General features: G+C 45.5%; 1 protein-coding gene across 9 annotated transcripts in view; it reads left to right on the top strand.

Annotated features, from left to right (window-relative positions):
• The first annotated feature begins 3,992 nt into the window (after positions 1-3,992).
• Positions 3,993-22,525, top strand: part of NOD1 (nucleotide binding oligomerization domain containing 1) — a 39,917-nt gene continuing 21,384 nt past the window's right edge. For 2 of the 9 annotated variants that reach the window (XR_005652744.1, XM_039862647.1), the window contains exons 1-4: positions 3,996-4,161; positions 17,255-17,351; positions 18,843-19,150; positions 20,204-20,378. Coding sequence is in view for 7 of the 9 variants with exons in the window: in XM_039862647.1 (XP_039718581.1) it covers positions 18,950-19,150; positions 20,204-20,378 (376 nt within the window). In the remaining 2 variants the exon portion in view is untranslated. Of the gene's footprint in view, positions 4,166-17,254; positions 17,352-18,760; positions 19,151-20,203; positions 20,379-22,525 lie in introns of all 9 variants that reach the window. The other 7 variants (XR_005652743.1, XM_039862640.1, XM_039862646.1 and 4 more) reach the window with 6 other exon arrangements.

The raw sequence follows: 22,525 nt of genomic DNA, 5'->3' as shown, positions 1-22,525 counted from the left end.
AGGAAGTTAAAACACTAGCAATAAAATCTTCATGTCTGGCTGTTTAACAAAAACCTGGTAATCATGAGGAATAGTTTTCCCAGTTGTTTTCAAGGTGATACTTACCACCGAATGTCATACGTAAGGGATTTCCGTTTCTCCCAGTGATCTTAGCTCTCTAACCACAATACAAACCAGTTCCTAGATAAAGTATAAAAGCATTTCTGGGCTTACAAGAAGGTAAGGAAAATCTTCAAAATATACTAGTCCCTCTCCCACAAAAAGATGAAGAGAGCTATGAGCCGAAAGGATAGTACTGGTAAACAAATGACCCAGATGTCCTTGGGTGCAAATGCCAATATCAGCCCTGGAAATCGACTACTAGCCCTTGAGAACTGCTGCAGGACAAGAAGACTGAACCTGAAGATTCTGTATGAAACTAGGACCCTTGAAGAGAACTAAAATGGTCCTCAGGTAGTATGCCTCGTGGCTCCCAGCAGAGACAGATGCAAATACTCTGAAGAAAGCAATCCTAACTTCGGTCCTCAGGGTGTACACTTAAAATTTAAAAGATAATAAGGAAAATGATACATCATGAGTGGGAACAGAAAAAATAATTTAGATCTCCAAGGTTTTGAGATACTGAAATGATCAAAAACAATACAAAAAGTATATACGGTGACTTTGACTTCTGAGAAGATGGAGTAGACATACTTTTCCCTATTCCTTTACTTAAATACAACTAAAATCCCTGTACATTATATATAAGACAGAAGACTCTGAAACCTGGCGAAAGAGTAGCCAGAGACCTCAGGATCCAAAGCATGACATGATACTGAATTTCTTGGGTTTTCTTTTGCCTCGCACATCTCAGACTTGTAGCTGGAGAAGCCAGCAACCCAAAAGCACTCATGAACACAAAAAACGACAATAAAGTTTTAAAAGCCTGCTCTCTCTAGCAAGAGAAACAGGAAATAGATGATCTAGCAAGACAGAAAACCTTAGAGAATGAATGCTCTACTCTAGCCAAACACCACAGAGAAAAATTGTGGACCCCCCACCTTTGGACAGCCGAAGTCAAGAGGGGAGCCTAAACTTCTACCCTCTCCAGGCTATAATTAGGCACCCTAACCTGGTCTAACACCACTATCAGAGTAATGTCAGAAAATGCCAAGTAGGGAGCCACCAGCAATAACAAGCCTCACCTCTCCCCTCCTCCCATAGTGACCTATTTAACATAGTGCTGGAAGTTGTAACCAGTGCAATAAGGCAAGAAAAGGGAATGAAAGGCATACATATTGTAAAGGGATAAATAAAACAGTCCCTATTTACAGATGACATGATTGTCTATGTAGAAAATCTCTAGGTATCTACAAAGAATTATCCCAAAGAGTTTTTAGAGTTGTTACCAAAAGCATGGTCTATACAATGAAAAATTGGTGAACTGGACTTCATCAAAATTAAAAACCTTTGCTCTGTGAAATACTTTATTAAACAAATGAAAAGACAAACTAGGAGTGTGAAAGTTTTCAAACCACGTATCTGACAAAAAACTAGTATCTAGAATAAAGAACTCTCAAAACAATAGTAAAAAAAGCAAGCAATCCAATTAGAAGATGACCAACAGACATTTCTCTCAAAAGGAGATATAGATGGCAAATAAGCATATGAAAAGGTGTTCAACATCATTAGCAAAGTAAAATCACAATGACATATCACTATCACTATACACCTATCAAAATAGCTAAAATAAAACATTGTGATAGCACCAAATGCCGATGAGGATGCTATGAAACTGGATCACTTACACATTGCTGGTGGGAATGTAAAATGCTACAGCTACCCTGGAAAAGAGTTCAACAGCATCCTAAGAAACTAAAAATGCAACCACTATATATCCAGCAGTTGCACTCCTGGGCATTTATTCCAGGGAAATGAAAACTTATGTTCACATATAAACCTGTACATGAATGTCTAGAGCAGCTTTATTCAAAATAGCCCCAAACTGGAACTAACCCAAATGTCTTTCAACATATGAATGGTTAAACAAACTTGTGATAATCTCTGCGGTAATATCATGGAATATTACTTATCGATAAAAAGGAAAAAACTATTGATGCATGCAATGACTTGGATGAATCTCCAGAGAATTATGTGGAGTAAATAAAACCAGTCCCAAAATGTTGCATACTGTGTGTTTCCATTTACACAACATTCTTGAAATAAGTTATAACTATGGAAAGATTAGTGGTCACCAGTGGTTAAAGAGGGGGTAGTGTGGTATAAAAGGGCAACATGAGGCATATTTGTAGCAATAGAAATGTTCTGTATCCTGATTGTATCATTATCAGCAAGCTGGTTGTGATGTTGCAAGATGTGACCATTGGAAAAAAATTGGGTTAAGGGTACATGGGTCTTTCTGCATTATTTTTTACAGCTGCATGTAGATTTATAATGATCTCAAAATGAAAAGTTTAATGAAAAACAAAAAAAAACCTATGAATTTTAAAAACGATGGAATCAGCAAAGAAGAGATTATTAAAAAGGACCAAGAAAACTGGAAGTAGTACCAAAAGACTCTTAGAAAGCAAATATATTATTGTTGAAATTAATAACTAAATGGATGGTGTATTGGTTTCCTCTTGATGCTATAATAAGTTATAAATTTAGTGACTTCAAACAACACAAATTTATTACCTTACAGTTCTGGAGGTCAGAATTCTCAATAGGTCTCACTGGGCTAAAATCAAAGTGTCAGCAGGATGGCGTTCCTTCTGGAGGCTCTACAGGAGAATCCATTTCCTTGCTTTTTCCAGCTACTAGAAACCACCTGCATTCCTTGCCTCATGGCCCCATTCCTTCATCTTCAAAGCAAGCAACATCAGGCAAAAGTTCTTCTCAGGCTACCATTTTTTGGTTCTGCCTCCCTCTTCTATTTATAAAGACCCTTGTCATTACATTGGTTCTGAAAACCAATAATCCACGATCATCTTGCCATCTCAAAGTCAGCTGATTAGTACCCTATATTCCATCTGCTACCATCTGCCATAGTCACAGGTTTCGGGTATAGGTGGACATCATGGCAGTGGAGGACTAGTCAACCTACCACAGATGGGTTAAACAGCAGATTCAAATACTTACAAAATTACTGAATGGAAAGACAGAACTGAAGAAGTTACTCAGAATGCAGCCAGAGAAACAGGATACGGAAAATCTAAGAGTTTAAAAGACGTGAAGATAAAATTCAGAATTCTAGAAGAAAAATTTTTCTAATTTTTCTACCAGAAATTTACATAAGGGTAGCAAACTGGAGAAATTAATATATTTAGCATCTCGTCTTTATTTTGGTGCTTACAAGTTTGCACATTGTATCCCATCAATCTTATGTTTGCAAAGTTTCACTTTCGAGTTATGAAAATACTTTTTCAGAAAAACAGCCTTTGATAGGAATTTAAGTTCATGACCTCATGTGTACTTCCGTGTGAATAAGTGACAACTTTTTTTTACAGCATCCATATGCCTTATGTAAACCTTCCCCATTTAAGACGTTTATAAAGCATTTCATTGGGAAATTTATTAGTAAGAATATAAAATGTATACTGCCAAGAATAGATTTAAGGACAGGAAGAAAAATTTAGATTTTAAAAAGCATGAATCAAACTATATGCTCTTGTGTAAAAGGTTTGATTACTTTGAGCTGGTTTTCACGCGAAGCACGTGTCAACGTTTTAACAAGAATTTCAATGTGCCCGGGAGTTGCCTCTGGTTGCATCTGCTGGGTTGGCACTTTTAGGGGAACGGGCCTGGGCTCGCAGCAGCAGCTGCGGCAGAGCTGGCGCGACGAGTTCTCAAGTGTCACCTCTGGGAGAACTCCGCGGCGTGCCTGCTCGTCCCCACGCGGTGGGTTGGCCGCCCGCGCTCCGCAGGACGAGCCCCGGGGGCTGTGCGAGGCCGCCGGCGCCCCGCGCCTCCCGCCGCCCCCGCACGGCCTTGGCCTCCGCCTCGGCCTCGCCGCGCAGCCAGCCAGAGGGGCGCGGCCGCCGCCGCCACCCCCAGTTCCCGTTCCGGGCGGACCCGGCGGCGCCTCCCGCCCTGCTGCTCGCTCGCTGCCCGCGCCTCGCTCAGGCTCAGGCTCGGGCTCGGGCTCCGCGCTGCTCCGAGGTCTGCGAACCTGGCGGCCGGGTAAGTGCCGGGGCCGCGGCAGGGCGCGCGCGGCGGGCAGAAGTTTCCCGCGGTTCTGGGCGCCGCGAGCGGGGAGGCGCCGGGAGGCGGGATCCCGCGTGCGGGAGCAAGGCAGCGCGGCCCCGCGTGGGACGGGGAGGAGAGACGCGGGAGTTTGAGGAGTGCAGCGGAAGGTCAGAGGCGCGGGCTTCCGCGTCAGCGGAATCGGTTCCCCACGGGGGTCTGGGCAGCGCTTCTCAATCCTGCCTGCACCTCAGAACCACCTGGGACGCTTTTAAAATCCAGTTGCCCAGGCCGCACCGCGGACCAATTCCATCAGCAGTCCTGGGGGTGGGACCCAGCCTCCGTGAAGTGTCGACACTCCCCGGGCGATTCCAGTGTTAAGCCAGGGCTGGGGACCAGTGACCCAAGCGTGGCTGCCGAGAGAAGGTGGCAGGGCAGGCGGGCGGCTGGGTAGAGTCCAGCCTGCCAACGATGAGGCGGCCTCCAATGTCCGGCGTGGTCCTGGGGACCTGCAGCAGACTTCCCTCCAGCTTCCTGCACCCCACAGAAGGGGCGTGGGATCGTGCTTGGCAGGGTCATCTGAATAGCGTGTTCAAAAGAGCTTCAGTCTTTTGGCATAATGTGAAAAACAGAAGCAAAGCCAGAGTAGAGGCCCCTTTGGCTCTGCATTCTTCGAAATGACTCTATTGTTGGCATTTGAAATAAGGTGGGGAAATTAGTAAAGCCATGGTCTTGACAACTTCTGGGTTTTCTGCTCTAAGGATGAAGCCCGGTGTGCTTGCCACAGGGTCCGGTTTGTCCCTCCTTCTAAAAGCAAATCTAAGATTTACCTGTCCAGGGAACCATAACTCTACCGTGGATATTAGGACGGTACAGGATGGACCCGTTCTCACCCTTCAGTAGATGCTGGGGCAGATAGCTGTCATCCAAGCAAGTGGGACTTCTGGACAGACTTCTACCCAATACGCAGGGCAGGTAAAAAAGGTGGATTTAAAACCAACAACAGCGGAGAGGTAGAAGAGTGGGCTTCCAAAGGGCCTGAGATGTAAGTTTTATTTTTGTGGAATGGAGAAATAAGTTCAAGCTTGGGAGCCAAAAATCAGAGTCTGTCACAATATGTGACCATGGGCAAGTTATACGACATCTCTGAGCCCCTGTTTTCTTACCTGTAAAATGAGGGTAAAGCTTGTAACTCTCTCCTGGGGCTAATATAGTTAAGGAGATAATGTGTCTTAAATTCCTGACAGGGCAGGTGGCACATGGCAGGTGCTCTGTCATTGGTAGTTAATAGACACAGTAGCGGTGATTGGTGTCTGACAGTTGTTTATTTAGTATAGCCACAATGAAGGAAGATGTTTGTCCAAAAATGGTCCCCCTCGAAACACCATTTCCCTGCTCTCCTCCTGCCCTGCTCGGGGGAAGGCTCTGTGGTTCAGTCCCCCTCCAGGCTCTGGGAGCTTTGAGGTCTAGAATCTCAGGCTGCCAGCTTCTCTCCAGCAAGAGGGCTCATTAACAGCTCTGGAATATAGTTTTACTCCATATGACAGGAATACATTTCTCAATAAAAGAAAATGGGCTCCGGAAGGAAGCTGGGCCATCTGTGGAGTCTCGGGATTGATGTGGGCACACACATGGCTCTCCTACTGGCAGCATCCTCAAGCCACGCCCTTGCTGTTACTGTTTTGCTCCTGACTCTGGCCTGGGAACAATGAATTCTACTTCGATGACCAAGCACAGTCAGGAATTTGAGGAGGAGGGGACCCACATCCTGCAGTTGTTAATGCCGGCAGCCCAGTTAAGTCTTTCACCCTAGTACCCACTCTGTGTCATCGACGATCCCTTTGATAGTAACAGCAGCACTGTTTAGATATTAGAAATCTAAACAGTGACATAACGTAGGCATCAGATCAAGTGTTTTTGCAATTGCTGATATTTAATGAAACAAGAATAGCAAATTCTTGTCTCTTTTAATCCAAAGAAAAGAGTTCAATATTTCTTCAAAATGTAAGGTGTAAACTGAGGATTTCAGCTTTAAGTTACTAGTTTCTTTTATGATTCTTCTTTTGGGGGGATTTTAAGCAAGATGAAATTAAAAAAGCTAAATTTTTACCTGTGCTGAAATTTTGTCATGCCGAAACTGTGGATATTTCACAAGTTTCTGGAAGTCCTGTTTTTGTTTATCTTCTGGGTGAATTCAGTAGCATCTCATGCCAAGGTCTTCCTTTGATTAATCCAGAAAGTCTAAACTTATTTTGAGGAAAACTCTTTGGCACATCTAATGCTCATTGAGGGCAAGTTTTTTTTTTCAAACTTGACCCTTGTACTGAGAAGTGAGTAGTCACTATCGTTTCAATTAATTGGTGGTTTTTACTCAATGCTAGGAGGTTTGTCAAAGCAAGACTTCCCGGCTTGAATTTTGATTCTTGTGTTTTATCTAGGACTGTCATAGACCAAACTGTGGGCAGAGATTATGATGCAGAGTTGCCACCACCCTCACCCTTTGCCATCCTTCCAGCCTCTGGAGCCATTGAGCCAGCCGGGCTGGGGATGCTGTTACTGTGAGAGGACCTTGGTCCTCTGATGAGGCAGAATACCTTAACAAGGGATGTGCTTCTTTAAAGCCAGCAAGGCAATTTTGAGTTATACTTCATTAAAATCAATAGGTTACCTCTAGTTAGCGGCCAGTTTGAAATTTGTTTTGCTGAATAGACATTTTCCTCTAAATTATAGAAAATTATAGTTTTAAGAGCTAATAGGTCAACATGATGGCCCAGGTAATTGCAATGTGAGTGCCAGATTAGCACCAGATTTCGGTAGGTTAATATTTTAATAAAATATAAAGTCACCACAGTGATATCTTTATTTCAGGATGTTGATATCCCTTGCACTTCTATGTGTTATCACCACCATACAGGTTAGGGGTGGAAAAGATGTAGTGATTTGGTAGCTATTTTCAGAGCCACGTGTAACTAGGAAGGGCGGTCATGTATTGCTAAGGAAAATCCTGACGTGGTAGAAGAACTGTGAGCAGTGGTGTTCTAATTCCCAAAAAATAAAAGTCTGATGGTTGAGAAACTCCTTTGATTCGTTTGAACACATTCCCCAGTTGCTTTCTCTGACCCCCGAACCAAACCTTCTAGAAAGAACTGAATGGAAAACTAGGCTTTTATTTGGGGATATCCTAACCCCTTACAATTGAGGACAAGGGACGAGTCCTTTCATGGAGAGAGCCATTCCTGGACTCCATTTAACAAGGCCAGTGTTTTACATGTAATATGAATTCAGGCACATCGATAATTTCAAGCAGAAAGCGATACAAAATCTCTAACGAGTATCAGACAGGCAGGACTTTAATGGAAGAAACGATGGGATTTGGTGTCAGAACTGGGATCAAGCCACCGCTGTATTCCTTAACTTACTGTGTGACCTCAGCCAACATAGTTAGCCTGTCCAATCTTGTGTCCTCCTTTGTAAAATAGTTATGTAATTCTTTCCTTACAGGTGGTTTTGAGTATTTGATGAGATAATCAATGTAAAGTGCTTAGCACACCACCTGGCTTTCAGTAAGTGGTAATTGTTAGGAGAATAATGATTACGGTGATTACGTGGGTTCGAGTGCTGGTTTTGCCATCTCTTAGCTGTGTGGCTTTGAGTAAGGTACTTAGCCCTCATGAACCTTCATTTTGTATTTGTAAAGTGGGATAATTCTACCTACATGGAAGGATTGGTTTGAGGTTTTATTAAATGAAATTTAATGATGATACATTTGATCTGATAGACCCTCAGTGATAATAGCAAACACTTGTATGATTTACTATGTGCAACACTGCTCTAAGGCTTTAGATTTAGATTTTTCTTTTTCTTTTTTCTTTTCTTTTTCTTTCTTTCTTCTTTTTTTTGTAGCTCATTTAATCTTCCCAATAATCCTATGCGGTAGTTAGCAATTCCCCCATCTTACAGATGAGACGACTGAGATTCAATGAGATTAAACAACTAGCTCAAAGTCAACAGTAAGTGCTGCACTCAGGATTTGAAGCAGGGACCCAGTTCCTAACCACTGAACCAGTGATAATAAGTACCCTACCCTCTATGCTCACCTCCCTGACCTCCCCATGCTTCCCTCCTGTAATGGACCGGCGGATGTGCATATGCTCTTCATATACAAGGCTCTGCATACAGGGCCTGAGCTTCCAAAGAACTGCCTGCTTATGAAGTGCAAGTGGGACTCTCCCAACTCTGCCCCAGATTTGCAACTTTTAAACCTCAACCATTGCTTACACTGGATGACCTAATATCCACGGGGTGGGGCAGGGTGGGGGAACCGTGATTCTAGTATTGACTAACATTGTGGGTTATGATGTTTATTTTGAGATAAATGTCATCTGGGTGCACTGAGATCATTAGCCTGGGTAAAATAAAACATACCTTCACTCAGACAGGTGTGCAGGGTAATTGGGAAGACAGAAATGGGGTCTGGTGGTTCCCAGGATGGGACTCAGGCAGACACTAAAGGACTTAACATCCCATCATGGGTGCAGTGGCCTGTTCCAAGTACACTCACTACCTGTTAAAACATTCCTTCCTCATCTCCCCTCTTCTCTGCATCTCAGTAGTATTTGCCTCTTATGGAGCTGTGACAATCTTCCAAGAGGCATGAGCCAGTGGAGCTCTGGGCCCAGAAAGGCAAATTCTCCAATGAGTGAGTTCTGGTTGCTTTGGCATTTCAGACTGACTGAGGTGGCCGGTGTTTTTCTGGCTTTCCCGTAGGTGTGAAGTGCTTTGCTGGCCTTCCAGCCTGGTGCAGAATGAAGGCCGTTAGAAAGCTATCTGTAGCTCCCGGTTCCTCCTGGCTCTTTGGGGCTTTAATTCTTTATCACGCTGATTCAACAAATATTATCAGAAGATGGTGCTGGTGCCAGGAGTCTATTAAGTGTTGGGGTATTGTAATGAATGAAACAGACCTGGCCTTGGCAGAATGGAGTTGGCCGGCTATTGGAGGAAGAAGGGATAGGAAACATAAATAAATACAGTTATAAATTGTGGTATCTGCTGTCAGTGAAAACAACACAGTAGCAAATCTGTACCAGGGTTAGGGGAGTCTGGGATATGCCTCTCCACAAATGAGTCTTTTTCACTAATTCTTGGGGATGCAGGAAATAGCAGATTTGGAGGCTGGATAGTGAGGAAGAAGTGGGTGTGTTGAGCAGGATGCAGAGGAATCTAAAGAATGAATCATGTTCAGGCCAGGCAGAGCTCTTTGGGCTGGGAAAGACTTGGAATTTTATTGTAAAGGAAGTGGAAGGCCTTGAGGAGCCCTTCTTCCTCTGCTTTTTCTCTATGTTAGTAATCTGCAAGAAAATGCTAATCAACGACCTCTATTTATTAACCTTTATAAACCTTGTCTTAATGTATAAAACAATTCTGGAGACAGAAATTATGGTTTCAATTTTCAGATGAAGGAACTGAGCTCAGAAGAAAGGAACTGATGGCAGAACCAGGATCCAGAGCCTGGTCTGCCTGACAAGCACCTGCTCTGTGGTTTTTTTGGGGCAGATGTGTGTAAATTCATGCTGGCCTCCTAGGGGCCAGCATCCTTCAGCAGGAGCCCTGATGGGTGGGTGTGGGCCGATTCCCATCCTTCCTGGCAAAAGCCCCCACAGCGTGGAGGCAGGTCGGGAATGTGAGTGTCAGAGTGTCAAGGTCTGCAGGTGAAAAATTCTGGGGACCCTGTGGCCAAAGGAAAGGGGATGGGACTTTTTCATGCTAGTCAGTTCCCTCTCTGGGTTTAGCCCCAAAGAGCTGTGTTCCTCACCCTATTCATCTATTGGGGAATTTGCATACACTTAAAAGGCACAGAGTTTGGGAAGAAACATTCTTTATTTGGAGTTTTTAGGTTACAGACCACCAAGCCATGAAGGGTCCTGACCTCACAGTGCCTGCTGGCTGACTTTAGGGGCTGTCTACACTACCCCCTTTCTCCTTACTCCTGTGAGGTTGTATGAGGTCACAGTGTGAGAGGCAACAGCAGGTCAGGTAGACCTTGGCTGACTGGGAGGGCCTAGTCCTATGATGGCACCACACTGGGTGAGGGCTCTAAGGTGGTCAAGGCCCAGGTGTGCCGCCTTTTGGGAAAACTTGCCATCTTCTCAACCTCTCAGTGCCCCTTGGAGTCACCCCAACACATACCAGGTGCCCTCTGGCTGAGCTTCGGGGTGGATTTGTGTCCTAGAGAGTTGCTGCCTGTGGCTACACATTCAAGCGGGGTGAATAAAAGTCTCAGGCTAAGTGCTCTGGCCAGCAATCAGCAGAGTGTTTATTTACTCAAGGCCAAGTTTAAGCACAAGCCTCCGAAGTGACGAATACATTTTATTCTTGTGGAGTGCCTTTAATTTAAGAAGCCTCAGACACTTTCTGTGTCAGTCCTAAATGCCATCTCCAGTTGTCCCCTGGCTTCCGGACCTGCTGCTCTGTGGCACTTTCTTCTGCATAAGCACTTAACCCCCCTTATGGAGTTCCAGACCCTGGTTTCTGATTCAAGACTCTGTTGTCTTCTGTTTATTAGGATATTTGTATTCACAGGTCTGTCATAGGAATATCAAGCAGGGTGTTTTGGAACTTTGTTTTCTGCAAGCTGGGGCATTGTCAGAAAGCAGTAGGTGATTCCGTCCCAGGAGAGCATATAGACAGCACTCTGGAAATTGAGAGCTGGGCTCCGGTGAAACTTGTGAAGACAGCAGCTAATATAAATAAATGCCTTAGCGCAGTGAAAAAATGCTGGTGCCTGCAAAGTGGAACGTATCCACTGGTAAACTTGGCAAATGACATTCCCTAAAGGAGTCTGTAAACTCTGGAAACACACATATATGTTCAATGAGCACTGATGAAGCACTTGCTATAAACAGGGCCCTGTGCCAGGTTCATTCATTTGACAGTTTCTTATCTAGCATCCTCTATGTGCTGGAGATACAGTGACTAACCAGACAGACACCATCCCTCATAGTCAAGTGCTAGGCCACAAAGATGAACCAGACAAAAGTCCTGGCCTGCATCACCTTCTTGATCATGATACATGCTCCCAATGCGACCAGTGCTGTTCTAAACGCGATATGTTTTAACTCATTGAATCTTCACAGTGATCCTGGGAGGTAGGTGCTATGATTATCTGCATTTCACAGGTAAGAACACTGAAGGGTGGTGGTATCTAAATCACACGGCTAGTGATTGGAACCAGGTAGCCTGATTTTTGGAGTCTTTGCCCTTCAATTGTCGGGAAGGGAGAATTTAGGAGAGAAAAGACACCATCCTCTGTGAGAAGTGGGGATAAGGTACCATAGGAGGAAGTTCCCATAGGGAGAGAGGGGCTGAGGGGAGCCCCCACTCTTTCTTCAATCTGACAGGTGTCAGCCCCTGCTGGGAGTAGGGGTAAGGGTGACACTCAGCAGCCGAGGGAGCTCCTCCAACCTGAAGTAAAAAAAAAAAAGAAGCATTTGCGTCAGTGCCAAGAGACCAGATTCTAGTTCTAGTCGATCGAGCAGGGCCTCATTTTCCTCGTTTCTAAAGAGGGGATGTTGGAGAACATTCTATTCCACTTGAGAAGTCCACGGCTTTGGCAGGTTATGGAGGGGCTGGCTCTGCACGCACTCAACAGGGTTTCTTGACCAGAAGAAGATGCGTGGTTCTGACGGATGTGGATCCAGACACGTGGCTTCCCAGAAGGCCCAGGCACCTGAGAAAGGAAGTCTGCATTCCAGCCTCGCCCGCCCCCGAGCTGTGGCTGCATTCCTTTCTTCATAGTCAGGGTTGCAGTGTCTGTATCTAGCGATCAAACTGTGATACTTTCACAAGAGAGAAGGAGTAAAAAGGAGATAGAGAGATGGAGAGAGAGATGGAGAAAGAGCGAGAGGTGGTATTGAGAGAGACAGACTGATGTTTGTACCTGCTTTGAAACTCTGAGGAATTAAAGGCTTTCAGATACTTAAAGTAAGCGAGTGTTAATAGAATGAAAAGCTTCAAATAATAATTGTAGCCTCATCTATCTGCTAAATTTTCTCAGGAAGGGGCTGTTAGTAGTTTTCTGGTATGGTAGAGGCATACAGGACTGGGCTTGTTTTCCAGGTGAAAAAATTGAAAACAAAACATGAAAAATGAATAGAGAAAAAAAAAAACACCCCACAAAATACAAAAACCAACCATGAGAAATAGGGTTCTATGTAGACCCAATAAAGAATGGCGACTTGTGTTTATTTAATTTCTGAAACGTGGAAGCAAAATTGAGCTAATCTTTTTATGGATTATGCAGCAGAGAAAGTAGGAATCAGTTTGATCTGACTTATTGTGTGTGCTCTGTCTGCAACTCTATCAATATTGCACAAAAATATGCTCGATATTAACTTCCTATTCGGTTGCTGTTGGGATGGGTTAGTCCACCCACCTCATTGTTGGGCAACTCGAGAGTAATGAAGCCATATGTTCACATCATCGCTTTATCCCCGAATACCCAAGTGGCTCATGTGAACGAACGTCATGCTATCGTGTTTATTATGGTAAAACTGGTCTGAGGAGGCTGCAGATCCTATTCACCAAAATGAATTTTACTCAAAAGAGTAGTTTCCTTGAGGAGAATCACAGACAATCCTTGACTTTTGTGGACATGTGTAGTCACGTTATGCTGGGGTTTACCATCAGTTTGGGGGAGCCTATTCTAACTGACGTTTTGTAATCCTGGGTAATATGATATCTGATGTAGGCAGGTACCTGTTTGAGGTAGGCAGGGAATGATGGCTTTATTTTATCTTATTAAATCTGAATTCAATAAATAAATGATCAATTCCTATTGTCCAGAACTGTGATAGATGGAATATTTTAGAAGCCCATGTTGTGTTTGGCAGGTTGTGGCTTTGCCAGAGATGGTATTTGCTGGCTACATTTTAAATTATGCAAGTATATATTCCTGTAAAAAATTAAAGTGTTACAAATAAAAGTACTATGCCAGTCTTGGTACCTTCTTCCCTATTTATAAGTAATCTCTCACCTCATAAAGTATGTCTTCTTCCAGATATTTCCGTTGCATTTATGTTCATAGATGTATGCTTACAGAAAATATATAGTGTTTTGTGTGTTTGTAGGGCAGGCAATGTGTTTGTAGGCCAGTTATATAAGTTATTATATTCTATATTTCTCTCAGCAGCTTGTATTTTTCAAGTGATAAGATGTCTTGAAGACCTTTCTATGTCAGTACATATGGCTCCATCACATTCTTTTTTATCACTAATCATGGTTCCTTCCCGATGAGGCTGACAGAGGTGATGGCAGTAGACTGGGCTAAGATGGCTGCGGTTTGGGGTGGGCTAATTAGCTCGGAAGAGTGAGGGAACAGGACCTGGGACCACAACCAGCAAACACGGCCACCTGAGTACAAATCAAGAGCATGTGTGAATTATGTAAATGTCTAACCACGATGCTGTACACCTGAAATTAGTACAAAATAGAATCTTGACTGTCAACTGTAATTGAAAAAAAAAAGTATGATTGGCTTACTATCTGTTTTGGCCTTTTTTTCTTTTCAATAAATTAGTATTTTCTCATTTCGATTACTTCTAAGTCTGAGTAAGGCAAGGAACGATGCTTTATTTTAACTCGAGTCTATAAATAAAGTCAGTTTTATGATATTTAAAAAAATTGTAGTGGCTTATCTTTCCCGTGAGTGGTTCTTTACTGTGGTGGGTTCTGTCCTATAGAAACTGCTGTCAGAAGGGAGAGGATTGTGGGAAACCAGATTCTTAATGGTTCCTGCTCTGCCTCCAACCATCTGGCCTTTGACAGCTCCCTGGAAACTGGGCCTCAGTTTATCAATGTGCCCAACGCTTTTCTTGTCCAAAATTATGGTGTCCGTCAGGCTCGCTAGTGGTGCTGAAGTAGCAGATAATTCCAAAATCACAGAATCTCAAAGAACAAAGGTGTTTCTTGCTCACACCCTGTGTCCCTCAGAAGTTAGCAGGAGGCTCTCCTTATTGCATTATTGTGGGCCCTGGTGGGATGGAGCATCCCTCCTCCTCAGCCCCACCAGCTACACAGGCCCCTCCCACCTCAAAGCCTTCCCACCCCTTAGACTCCTTCTGCCTGCCCCCCACCTCTTTCAGGCCCTGCCCAGACCTCGTCTTCTGGGTGGGGCCATTCTTGGCACTTTCAGGGTGATCTACCCTCCTGGTTTGCCCAGGACTGAGGGCTTTTCCTGATGCCACCCTGCCCACCTCAGCCCACTCCATCCCAGGCCTGGGTGTTTTCTTCTCTAATACTAATCTCAGCTGTTTCCCTGCTTCTGTTTAGTGCCTGTCTCCCTTCGCCAGAGTTATGAAGCCCCACGAGAGTAGGGCTCTTTGTTTTATGTACGACCTCTGTGTGCCTCAGTTTCCTCATTTGTAAATTGGCGGTACCAGTGACCTCTGTCCCCTTTGGCTGTCCTAGGACTGAATGATTGAAGATTAAAGGAGGTGATAATTACCGCGTATTTGCTGTACGCTAGCCCTGGTCTAGGCACTCGATGGATATTAACTTAGTTCTTACAGTGACATTTGGAGGTAGGGACTCTTCCTTTTGAGGAAACTGAGGCACTTGCTAATGAGTAGTGGAGTCGGGATTCAAACTCGGCCCGGTTGGCTCCAGAGACCACATCTAACCCCTGTGCTATCCTGCCTGTCACAGTGAGTGTAGAGCATCAGACGGATGCGGGGCTCCGGAAAAGCGCTTACTCAGTGTTAGTTCTGACCATTCTGTGCCCTGCTGGGGCTGCCACGTGGCACAGAGCTTGGCACTGGATCGCTGAGAAGGATGCATGAGACCGAGGCACCTGGAGTCTTCCAGCTCCCCCGGCCCCGCCTGCCTCGGTCCGGTTGATGGTAGCCTGTTGTTGTGTGACTGGCAGCTGGTGGAGGCATCCAGGTTTTCCCTGATGGCTCAGGCAGGCGGGGTCGGGCCAAGGAAGGTGCTACCACTTAGCATCATCGTTGCTCCTCTGTTTGGCACATGGAATTTCTCGGGTACGAGGCTCTGAAAGAGCAAAGCGTGGTGGGCGGCTCTTACTCTTCTTTATCAAATAAAAATGAGGTAAGCAAAGCATCTGTCAGAAACCAGCCTTTGCAGCTCCAAAGGGGGCCTTGGTGGTTACAGAGCAACTCGGGGTGACAGCAAAGATACAGCGAATACGTGTGCAGCTGACCTTTGCAGAACATGAGTTCGAACCACGCGAGTCCACTTACACGTGGATTTTTTCCAATGAATACTATAAATGCATTTTCTTTATGACTTTGTTAACATTTTATTCTACTTTATAGTAAGAATACAGTATATAATACATATCACATACAAAAGTTGTGTTAACTGACTGTTTATGTTATCGGTAAGGCTTCTGGTCAACAGTAGGCTAGTAGCAGTTAAGTTTTGGGGGAATTGGAAGCTAGACCCAGGAATTGGAAGCTATACCCGGGTTTTTGATGGGGCGGGAGTTGAAAATCTCCCTGCGTTGTCGAAGGGCTGACTGAAGTGCGAGGCCGAGCGTGCAGGAAATCAGTGTAGGTGTAACTGCCCGGCGAGAGAAGCAGAAAGGAGATACTCCAAAATATTTAGTGGGCGATAGGTGACTTTCCCCCCCGCCAAACTGTTTTTTTTATCTCACAAATTTTCCACAGTGGGCAGGTGTTGCTTTTATACTTGGGTTAAGTTATTAAAACACAGAAGGGACCATCCAGGGAGATAGAGAGAACATCTTTCTAAAGGGCTTTTTATTTTAGTATCTCAGTTACAGAGAATGTACATTTCCTTTCGGATTCCCTGGGCTCGGGGGAAGGGAAGAAAAAGCAGGCCTGGAATAAATCTTTAGAAAGTGAAAATGAGTGTGTGTGAGTGTGTGTGAGTGTGTGTGAGTGTGTGTGTATATTGGCATAAGTGTGGAGTGCTATCGTGTGTGTGGTATTGTGTGTGTATGAGAGTGTCTCTGTGTGTCAGTGTGTGTCATGAGTGTGTATGTGAATAATGTCTACCTTGTGTGTGTATGTGTGCAGTACTGAGTATATAACAGGTGAAAAGTGTGTCTGTGTCAGTGTATGTATGTATTGGTAATGTGTATATGTCATGAGAATTAACATATGTATGTATGTGGAATTATTGTCTATTAAAGTATATATTGTATATATTATGAGTGTATGGAGGTGATGCTTATCCGTGTCAGTGTGTGTGTGTGTGTGTGAGTATTAATCTGTATTAAGAGAATTTATATAACCTTATGTGTGAGTGTGTATGAATTATACAGGTGAGTGTATCCGTGTGTCAGTGTGTGTGTGAGCGTGTATGTGTGTGTATGTGTGAGTGTGTGTGTGAGTGAGTGTATGTCAGAGTGTGTGTGGAGGGGTGTTTCTCTGGGGCCTCCAGTGATTCCTGGCTAGAAACAGGAATGGAATTCAGTCTCTGCCCTTGAGCCCCCCGGCTCTCTGGAGGTGGGACTCCTTTACAAGTGAGTCCTTTCTCTAAGGTGTCCCTGTGACCTCGCTGCGTGATTCTGACAATGGGTCAGCCTTATCACCCCCCTAAGCCCCGAACCTCACTCGCCTTCCCCAGACGTTTGGCTGACACTGACTGCCCTCCATTCTGGGGTTCCAGGTTCACCTCATTCAGAAGTCTTTGCTTTCTTCCCTCCACTATCAGCCTCTTCCTTTCCTTCCGTCATTTTGTTTTCTTTGCATTCGGTGATCTAGTAGGTTTCTGTCAGGATCACACTGTCTACCTTCTCCAGAAGCCCCCGAGGGCAGGCTTTATTCATTCTATGTTCTCTATGATCCACAAATGCACGCTGAGTGAAAAGGAACAAATGAATGTCCAGGGGAAGTCCTCCGTCCTTGGGAGGCCTGTGACCTTCACTGTGCTTGTCTTCAGCTGGGAAGGCAGCCCCTCTGATCCGTTTGCACCCAGATGGCCTTGAAGTGGCTCCTGGAAAGTGCACCTTTCTCCCACTCCTGCTCTGCTACCCCTCCGGGTGCTCCTGACGCCGATTTCATTCATTCATTCGCCATTCATTACGATCTTTTCTTTGATTTTGCAGATTCCAGAAAGAAATTGGAAATTGAAGATTTAGGGAGAGAATGTCATTTTAAAATACTCTGACTGACTTCAGGGAACGATGCCAGAAACTTGAAAAGGTATTAACCACTAATTTAAATTTAACGCTATCAACCGATAACCCCTTAAGAGAACGAATCTCCTAAAGCTCTGGGTCCTAAAGTGGGTCATAGAATTGACCACCACAGAAAAACCTGAATTAATGTCTAATAGATATGCTTATTTTTAGTGGAATAGTAACTAACCAAGGATTTTCATCCCTTTAAATCCTTTTTGGTAAGGATCTCTTGCCCTTCTATTACTTAATATGTTATGTTATACTATTTCTTGCTCAATTACCCAGGTTATAAAAGGAAAGTGATTGTGTGGGGGTCTCGCTGAGACTCTACAAGGCTTGTAGTGGTGAGCAACCGAAACAGAAAAAAACAGAAAAAACGGAAGTGCATCAAAGACAAGGACACTCATGTGTGACTTGGTGGAAATAAACTTAACCACTGGACTTGAATGTTTACAGACTTGTAGAAACATGCATTAATGATGTCGACAGTGTTTAGAAATCTGTGAATTTTTTTTTACATTCTCTCTCTAAAATGTGTGGGTTTTCCTACCTAGATGAAGGACTAAGTGGCCAGTTCAAGGCTTTTTGACTTCCAAGATTATGATCCTTTTTATATTCACAAGGATGACTGCAGAATTAGCTGAGGGATCTTCTAAGAAAGAAGTCAGTGCAATTTTGGGGGTAGCTTAGATGATCCCAAGTTGTTTTTTAATACACATGTAGCTTGGGCTCCTGTTCCGACCCAGACAGGAAGTCCAGCACGAGCGTGAGGTTCCCAAGCATTTCTGGGAGGTGGTCTCTCCCGGTCACCTACCACTTGGAAGTCTGAAGTCCGGGCCAGTTCTCCCTCTTGCTGCCCCCCGCCCCCGGCCCTGCCTCACTCCTCACATAGCATCGCTCTGCCTTCATTCCCCAAGGGGACTATACACAGCAGACTTTGCTAAAGATATAAGGCCAGCTGGAATAGGGTTGTGGGGAGGGTTACCGCACAGCACAGAACGGGCAATGATAACAGAGATGTCACTGTTCCCAGGTTCCTGGGCTCCGGCTCCCGCAGGAGACTTCATGCTGGCTGTCTCTCTCCTCAGGCCATTTTCCGTTCAGATCCTTTCTCAGCAGCCCCCACAGTTCCTCTGCACCCAGTTCTGGGCCCTTCCCCCTCTCAGAGTATGCAGAAACCGCCAAACCTGGTGAACCTTTTCCTGGAAGATAACATACCTTTTCATCTCCATCCCAGTCTAGGATTGATGCACACTTAAAAAAACAATAATTTAAAACTTTTGCTAAACAAACTGACAAAAAAGAGTTATGTACCCCTAGTCACCTACCTTAGCGATGGAACCCAAACAGAGGCAATTAAATTATGATTTTTTTTTCTTTAGTGTATCTCAGGCCAGTGTCTTAAGCATGACTCTCTCCTGCCCTGAGCAGACAAATTCCAGGACCGAAGGGAGAGAGGGAGAGGCCTTTCCCATGGCCTTTGCTCCATTGGCGATTCCATGTGTCTCTTCAGGGGCTGCACTGAGTGGCAGGGGCCCTGGCTCCTGATTGCCCGTCTGTCAGGAAGACACATGCAGCCAAAGATGAATTTGCGAAAAGTAGCCGCTTGCACCTTTAACCATGGAAAAGCAGGTCTGCAGTGAGATGGAAATAATCCCATCAACGTCCTACTCCTACGTTAAATTGTTGAAAATCAACCGTGAACTTCTGGTCACTCACATCCGCAACACGCAGTGTCTGGTGGACAACCTGCTGAAGAATGACTACTTCTCAGACGAGGACGCGGAGATCGTGGGTGCCTGCCCCACGCAGCCCGACAAGGTGCTGGCGGCCACAGGGATTGGCCTTGGCAGGGTGCGAGGCTTGGTAGCCAGAAGGGGCTTCTCCCGGTTGACCTGAGTGAAGCGCTTGGGAGCTTAGTACATTGGGCAGAATTTCCCATTGGGGTCAGTTTTACAACATAAAGTCTTGAGGTTAGGGCTTGTTATACACAATTATGTGTTGTACCTCTGAGTTCATGTCAAGAGCAGATTTCTTACCTCTTGGCCCTCGTGGCTATGTGCATTGGTTCCCAGACAACCCATTTTAAAATCCACTTTAAATTAGTAGGAGGGAAACAGAAAATGAGCATAAAACACTAGCAGTGATTTTTTTCAGGGCCTTTAAACTCCGGAGAGCTGCCCACTGCCGGTGGGACTCTGGCTCGGGAATGGCCGCACCCAAAGCTGGGTCCACGGTGCGGAATCATCCCCAGCCCGCTGCAGGAAGTCTCAGCAGCCCTTAGTTTCACTCTGGCTTTGTGTCATCTCCTCAAAACTGAAATGGGCAAGATCTTAAAGTGATTTCTGCTTTAGAGGAGTGACAGAACCTGTTTGTAACGTGATCCTGCTGGGCTCAGAAGAGACCAGCATGGCTTCTGGGAAAAGTGCACACTTTGGTAATTTTTTCCCCTGCGGTTTTAATAGTACACAAAGCTTTTTTTTTTTTTCACTTTTAAAGGTATAACTTACGTGGAGGTCTGTTATCCACTCGCTGTATGAGTGCATCATTCTCAGAGAGCAGAAGTGTTAGGTCAGGCGGGAAGAGGAGGCAGAGGGGATTCCAGGGGTGGGCTTGGCCTTAGTTGGGAGTCTGGCCTTTTCATTTTTAGGCTCATGGAGGCTCCTGGTTTCTTAGAGGTGTGTAGATTTATGTCTAGCTAAGGTGGCCCATTCCACCGATTCTAGACCTTCAGTGTATAACATCTCACATCAGCGGGGTGGATGGTCAAGCTTGAGGCTGTCGTAAGTGCTCGGAGCCCTGTCGTGTGGGCCTTCCGGTGGAAGGACCTCCTCCTAGCGCCAGCTCACGCTGTCATGCTTGTATCGCCACCAGGTCCGCAAAATTCTGGACTTGGTACAGAGCAAGGGGGAGGAGGTATCCGAGTTCTTCCTCTACGTGCTCCAGAAACTCGAAGATGCTTACCTGGACCTCAGGCCTTGGCTGTTGGAGATCGGCTTCTCCTCTTCCAAGCTCATTCAGAGCAAAGTTGTTGTCAACACTGACCCAGGTACGAGTGAGCCCTAGGGGCACTGCAGACACCGAGCGAATGGGCCCTGGGGTTTGGAAGTGCCGTCGCCTGGATGCTCGGTCAGGGCATGAACGCTGGTCTACCTTGACCCGCCCTGCCTTCCGCCACAGGCTGCAGGCCTGGTGCTGTGTTCCTTTTAGAAAATGAAAGCTAATCCCTGTTGCCCAGGTACAGCCCGGGGCACTGCGATCGAAGCGGCCACTGCAATCGAAGCAGCCACATGTAGCTGTCCTGACTCATGAGGGGCCCGTGGAAGTGTAGCCTCTGTTCCGACCGCTTGTTTACTTCCTATTCTGACATACATAGACATTCTCATGGTTGCACAAATTCAAGGTTGTGTTTTCCCCTTTAAATCTAGATTTTATTCTAGGCAAAGTATTCTTCTATCGCCCCTGACAGCCATGGTACCCCATTAGTTAATTGGCTAGTTTGACAGGTATTAATGCGGTACCCACTATGTGTCAAGGCACCGTGCTGGATGCCTGGGTTACAGATGGGAACAGACCCAGATATGGCTCCTGCCCTTTGGAGCTCTGAGGCTAGCACAGGAGAGCGACAGTAAATCATCACGTGGATATATCATTGCAAATGGCGATGAGGACAACGGTAGTTCCAGGTGGCGTGAGGGCTCACACTTGGGGCCCTGAGGGCTCTGGGGCCCAGAGGGTCTTCTTCCCATGCTCGTGCTCTCTCCACTTTGAGAGAGTCGTTGGCAACATACCAGCACCGAGGGACCACACTCTGATTTTTAGAGAATCCAACATGCCCTTGAAAACAAAAACAAAGGTCAATGTCCCACACAGGCGTGTGTTTAGGGGAAGCCAGGCAAACCCGCTGAGTGTCAGGGCCAAGCTCCTGCTCCTGCGGCCCCAGGCGACTACCTGCCAGCAACTGCCAGCCTCTCATCCTACTGCCCTTCCCGCCTCACTTCGTTTCCTTCTCCCACGGAAAAAGGAAAGTATTCCCATGATGGCAGGCCTTTCGGAAGGACTTCTCCGTCAGTCTTTTTAGCCAGCGACTTTGATAACTTTTAAAGTATAATGCACTCTGCAAGAAGCCAGAGGTGAAAGACTGCCTATTATATGATTCCATTTATGTGAACGTCCACAAAAGGCAAATTTGTAGAGACTGAAGCAGATGGTCGCCTGGGGCCGGGATCGGGGCAGAGATGGGTGTTCTAGAAGATGGTAGTGACATTTGCGTAACTTTGTCAATTCACTAAAAAACATTGACTAGTACACAGTACTTATGGTAAAAGGGTGAGGTGAATTTTATGGTATGTAAATTATGCCTTACTAAAACTATCATTCACAAAGTTTAAGCAGACAATCAAGTTGGGCTAAATCGATGGGGAAGGCTTATAGATATATCTGGAAATGTGCACGTGCGTCTACTATTTGCCATCCAAATTCTAATTACAATCTAAAAACTATTTTAAAGGAATTTGTGGGACATCATTTTGTCTGGGGAAGGACCAGCTCCCTTCTGGCGTGAGCCCCATTCCATAGCTCTGCTTTCTGAGAGTGTGGCACCCATGTGAGCATGTTACTACGTCTGCTACCCCGTGGGCAGGCACAGGGCTCACCCTGGGACACATGCCGAACGTCAGTGAGGCCCGGGCCTCTGCTGGGAAGCAGGGCTCTGTGCTCTGCACAGTGCCGGGAGGCCAGTTTCATCCTAGCCTCCTCAGCTGCGGTGTTTTAGGTGAGGCACAGCTTCTTTGCAATCCAGATGACCATCCCGTGCTGTATTTTATCGCCAAAAGGTTTGCCATGCGGTTTCGTGAGACTATGTGTTTTTTTTCAAGAGCAGCGTTAGAAAGATTAGGGCAGTTTCTTCTTCCACAATTCAAGTTTCGATGGGGACTGGCTCCAGCTATTTGAACAGGGCCCTGGTGGCAGGCCCGTGTGGCCTGGCCCTGGAAGGTGAGGGAGCTTCAGTTTTTAGCTGGAATTCAGTGACAACTTGTGCAGAGGAATATGAGAGCCTGTCTCAGACACTGACGCCCGCTGAAATCTATAACCCTCGGGCTAAAGGACCAGAGCTCTTATTTGAGGAGTCCTTGACCCTGGCCTCAGGTTCCAGGCTGTGGGTTTGTCTGTGTGTTGCTTCTCCTCCCGAGACCT

The sequence above is a fragment of the Pteropus medius genome, unplaced genomic scaffold (genome assembly GCF_902729225.1).
Source record: "Pteropus medius unplaced genomic scaffold, Ma_sr-lr_union100, whole genome shotgun sequence".
Taxonomy (NCBI): Eukaryota; Metazoa; Chordata; class Mammalia; order Chiroptera; family Pteropodidae; genus Pteropus; species Pteropus medius.
The sequence above is the reverse complement of the archived record's forward strand: the minus strand, read 5'-3'. Positions and strand labels throughout refer to the sequence as shown.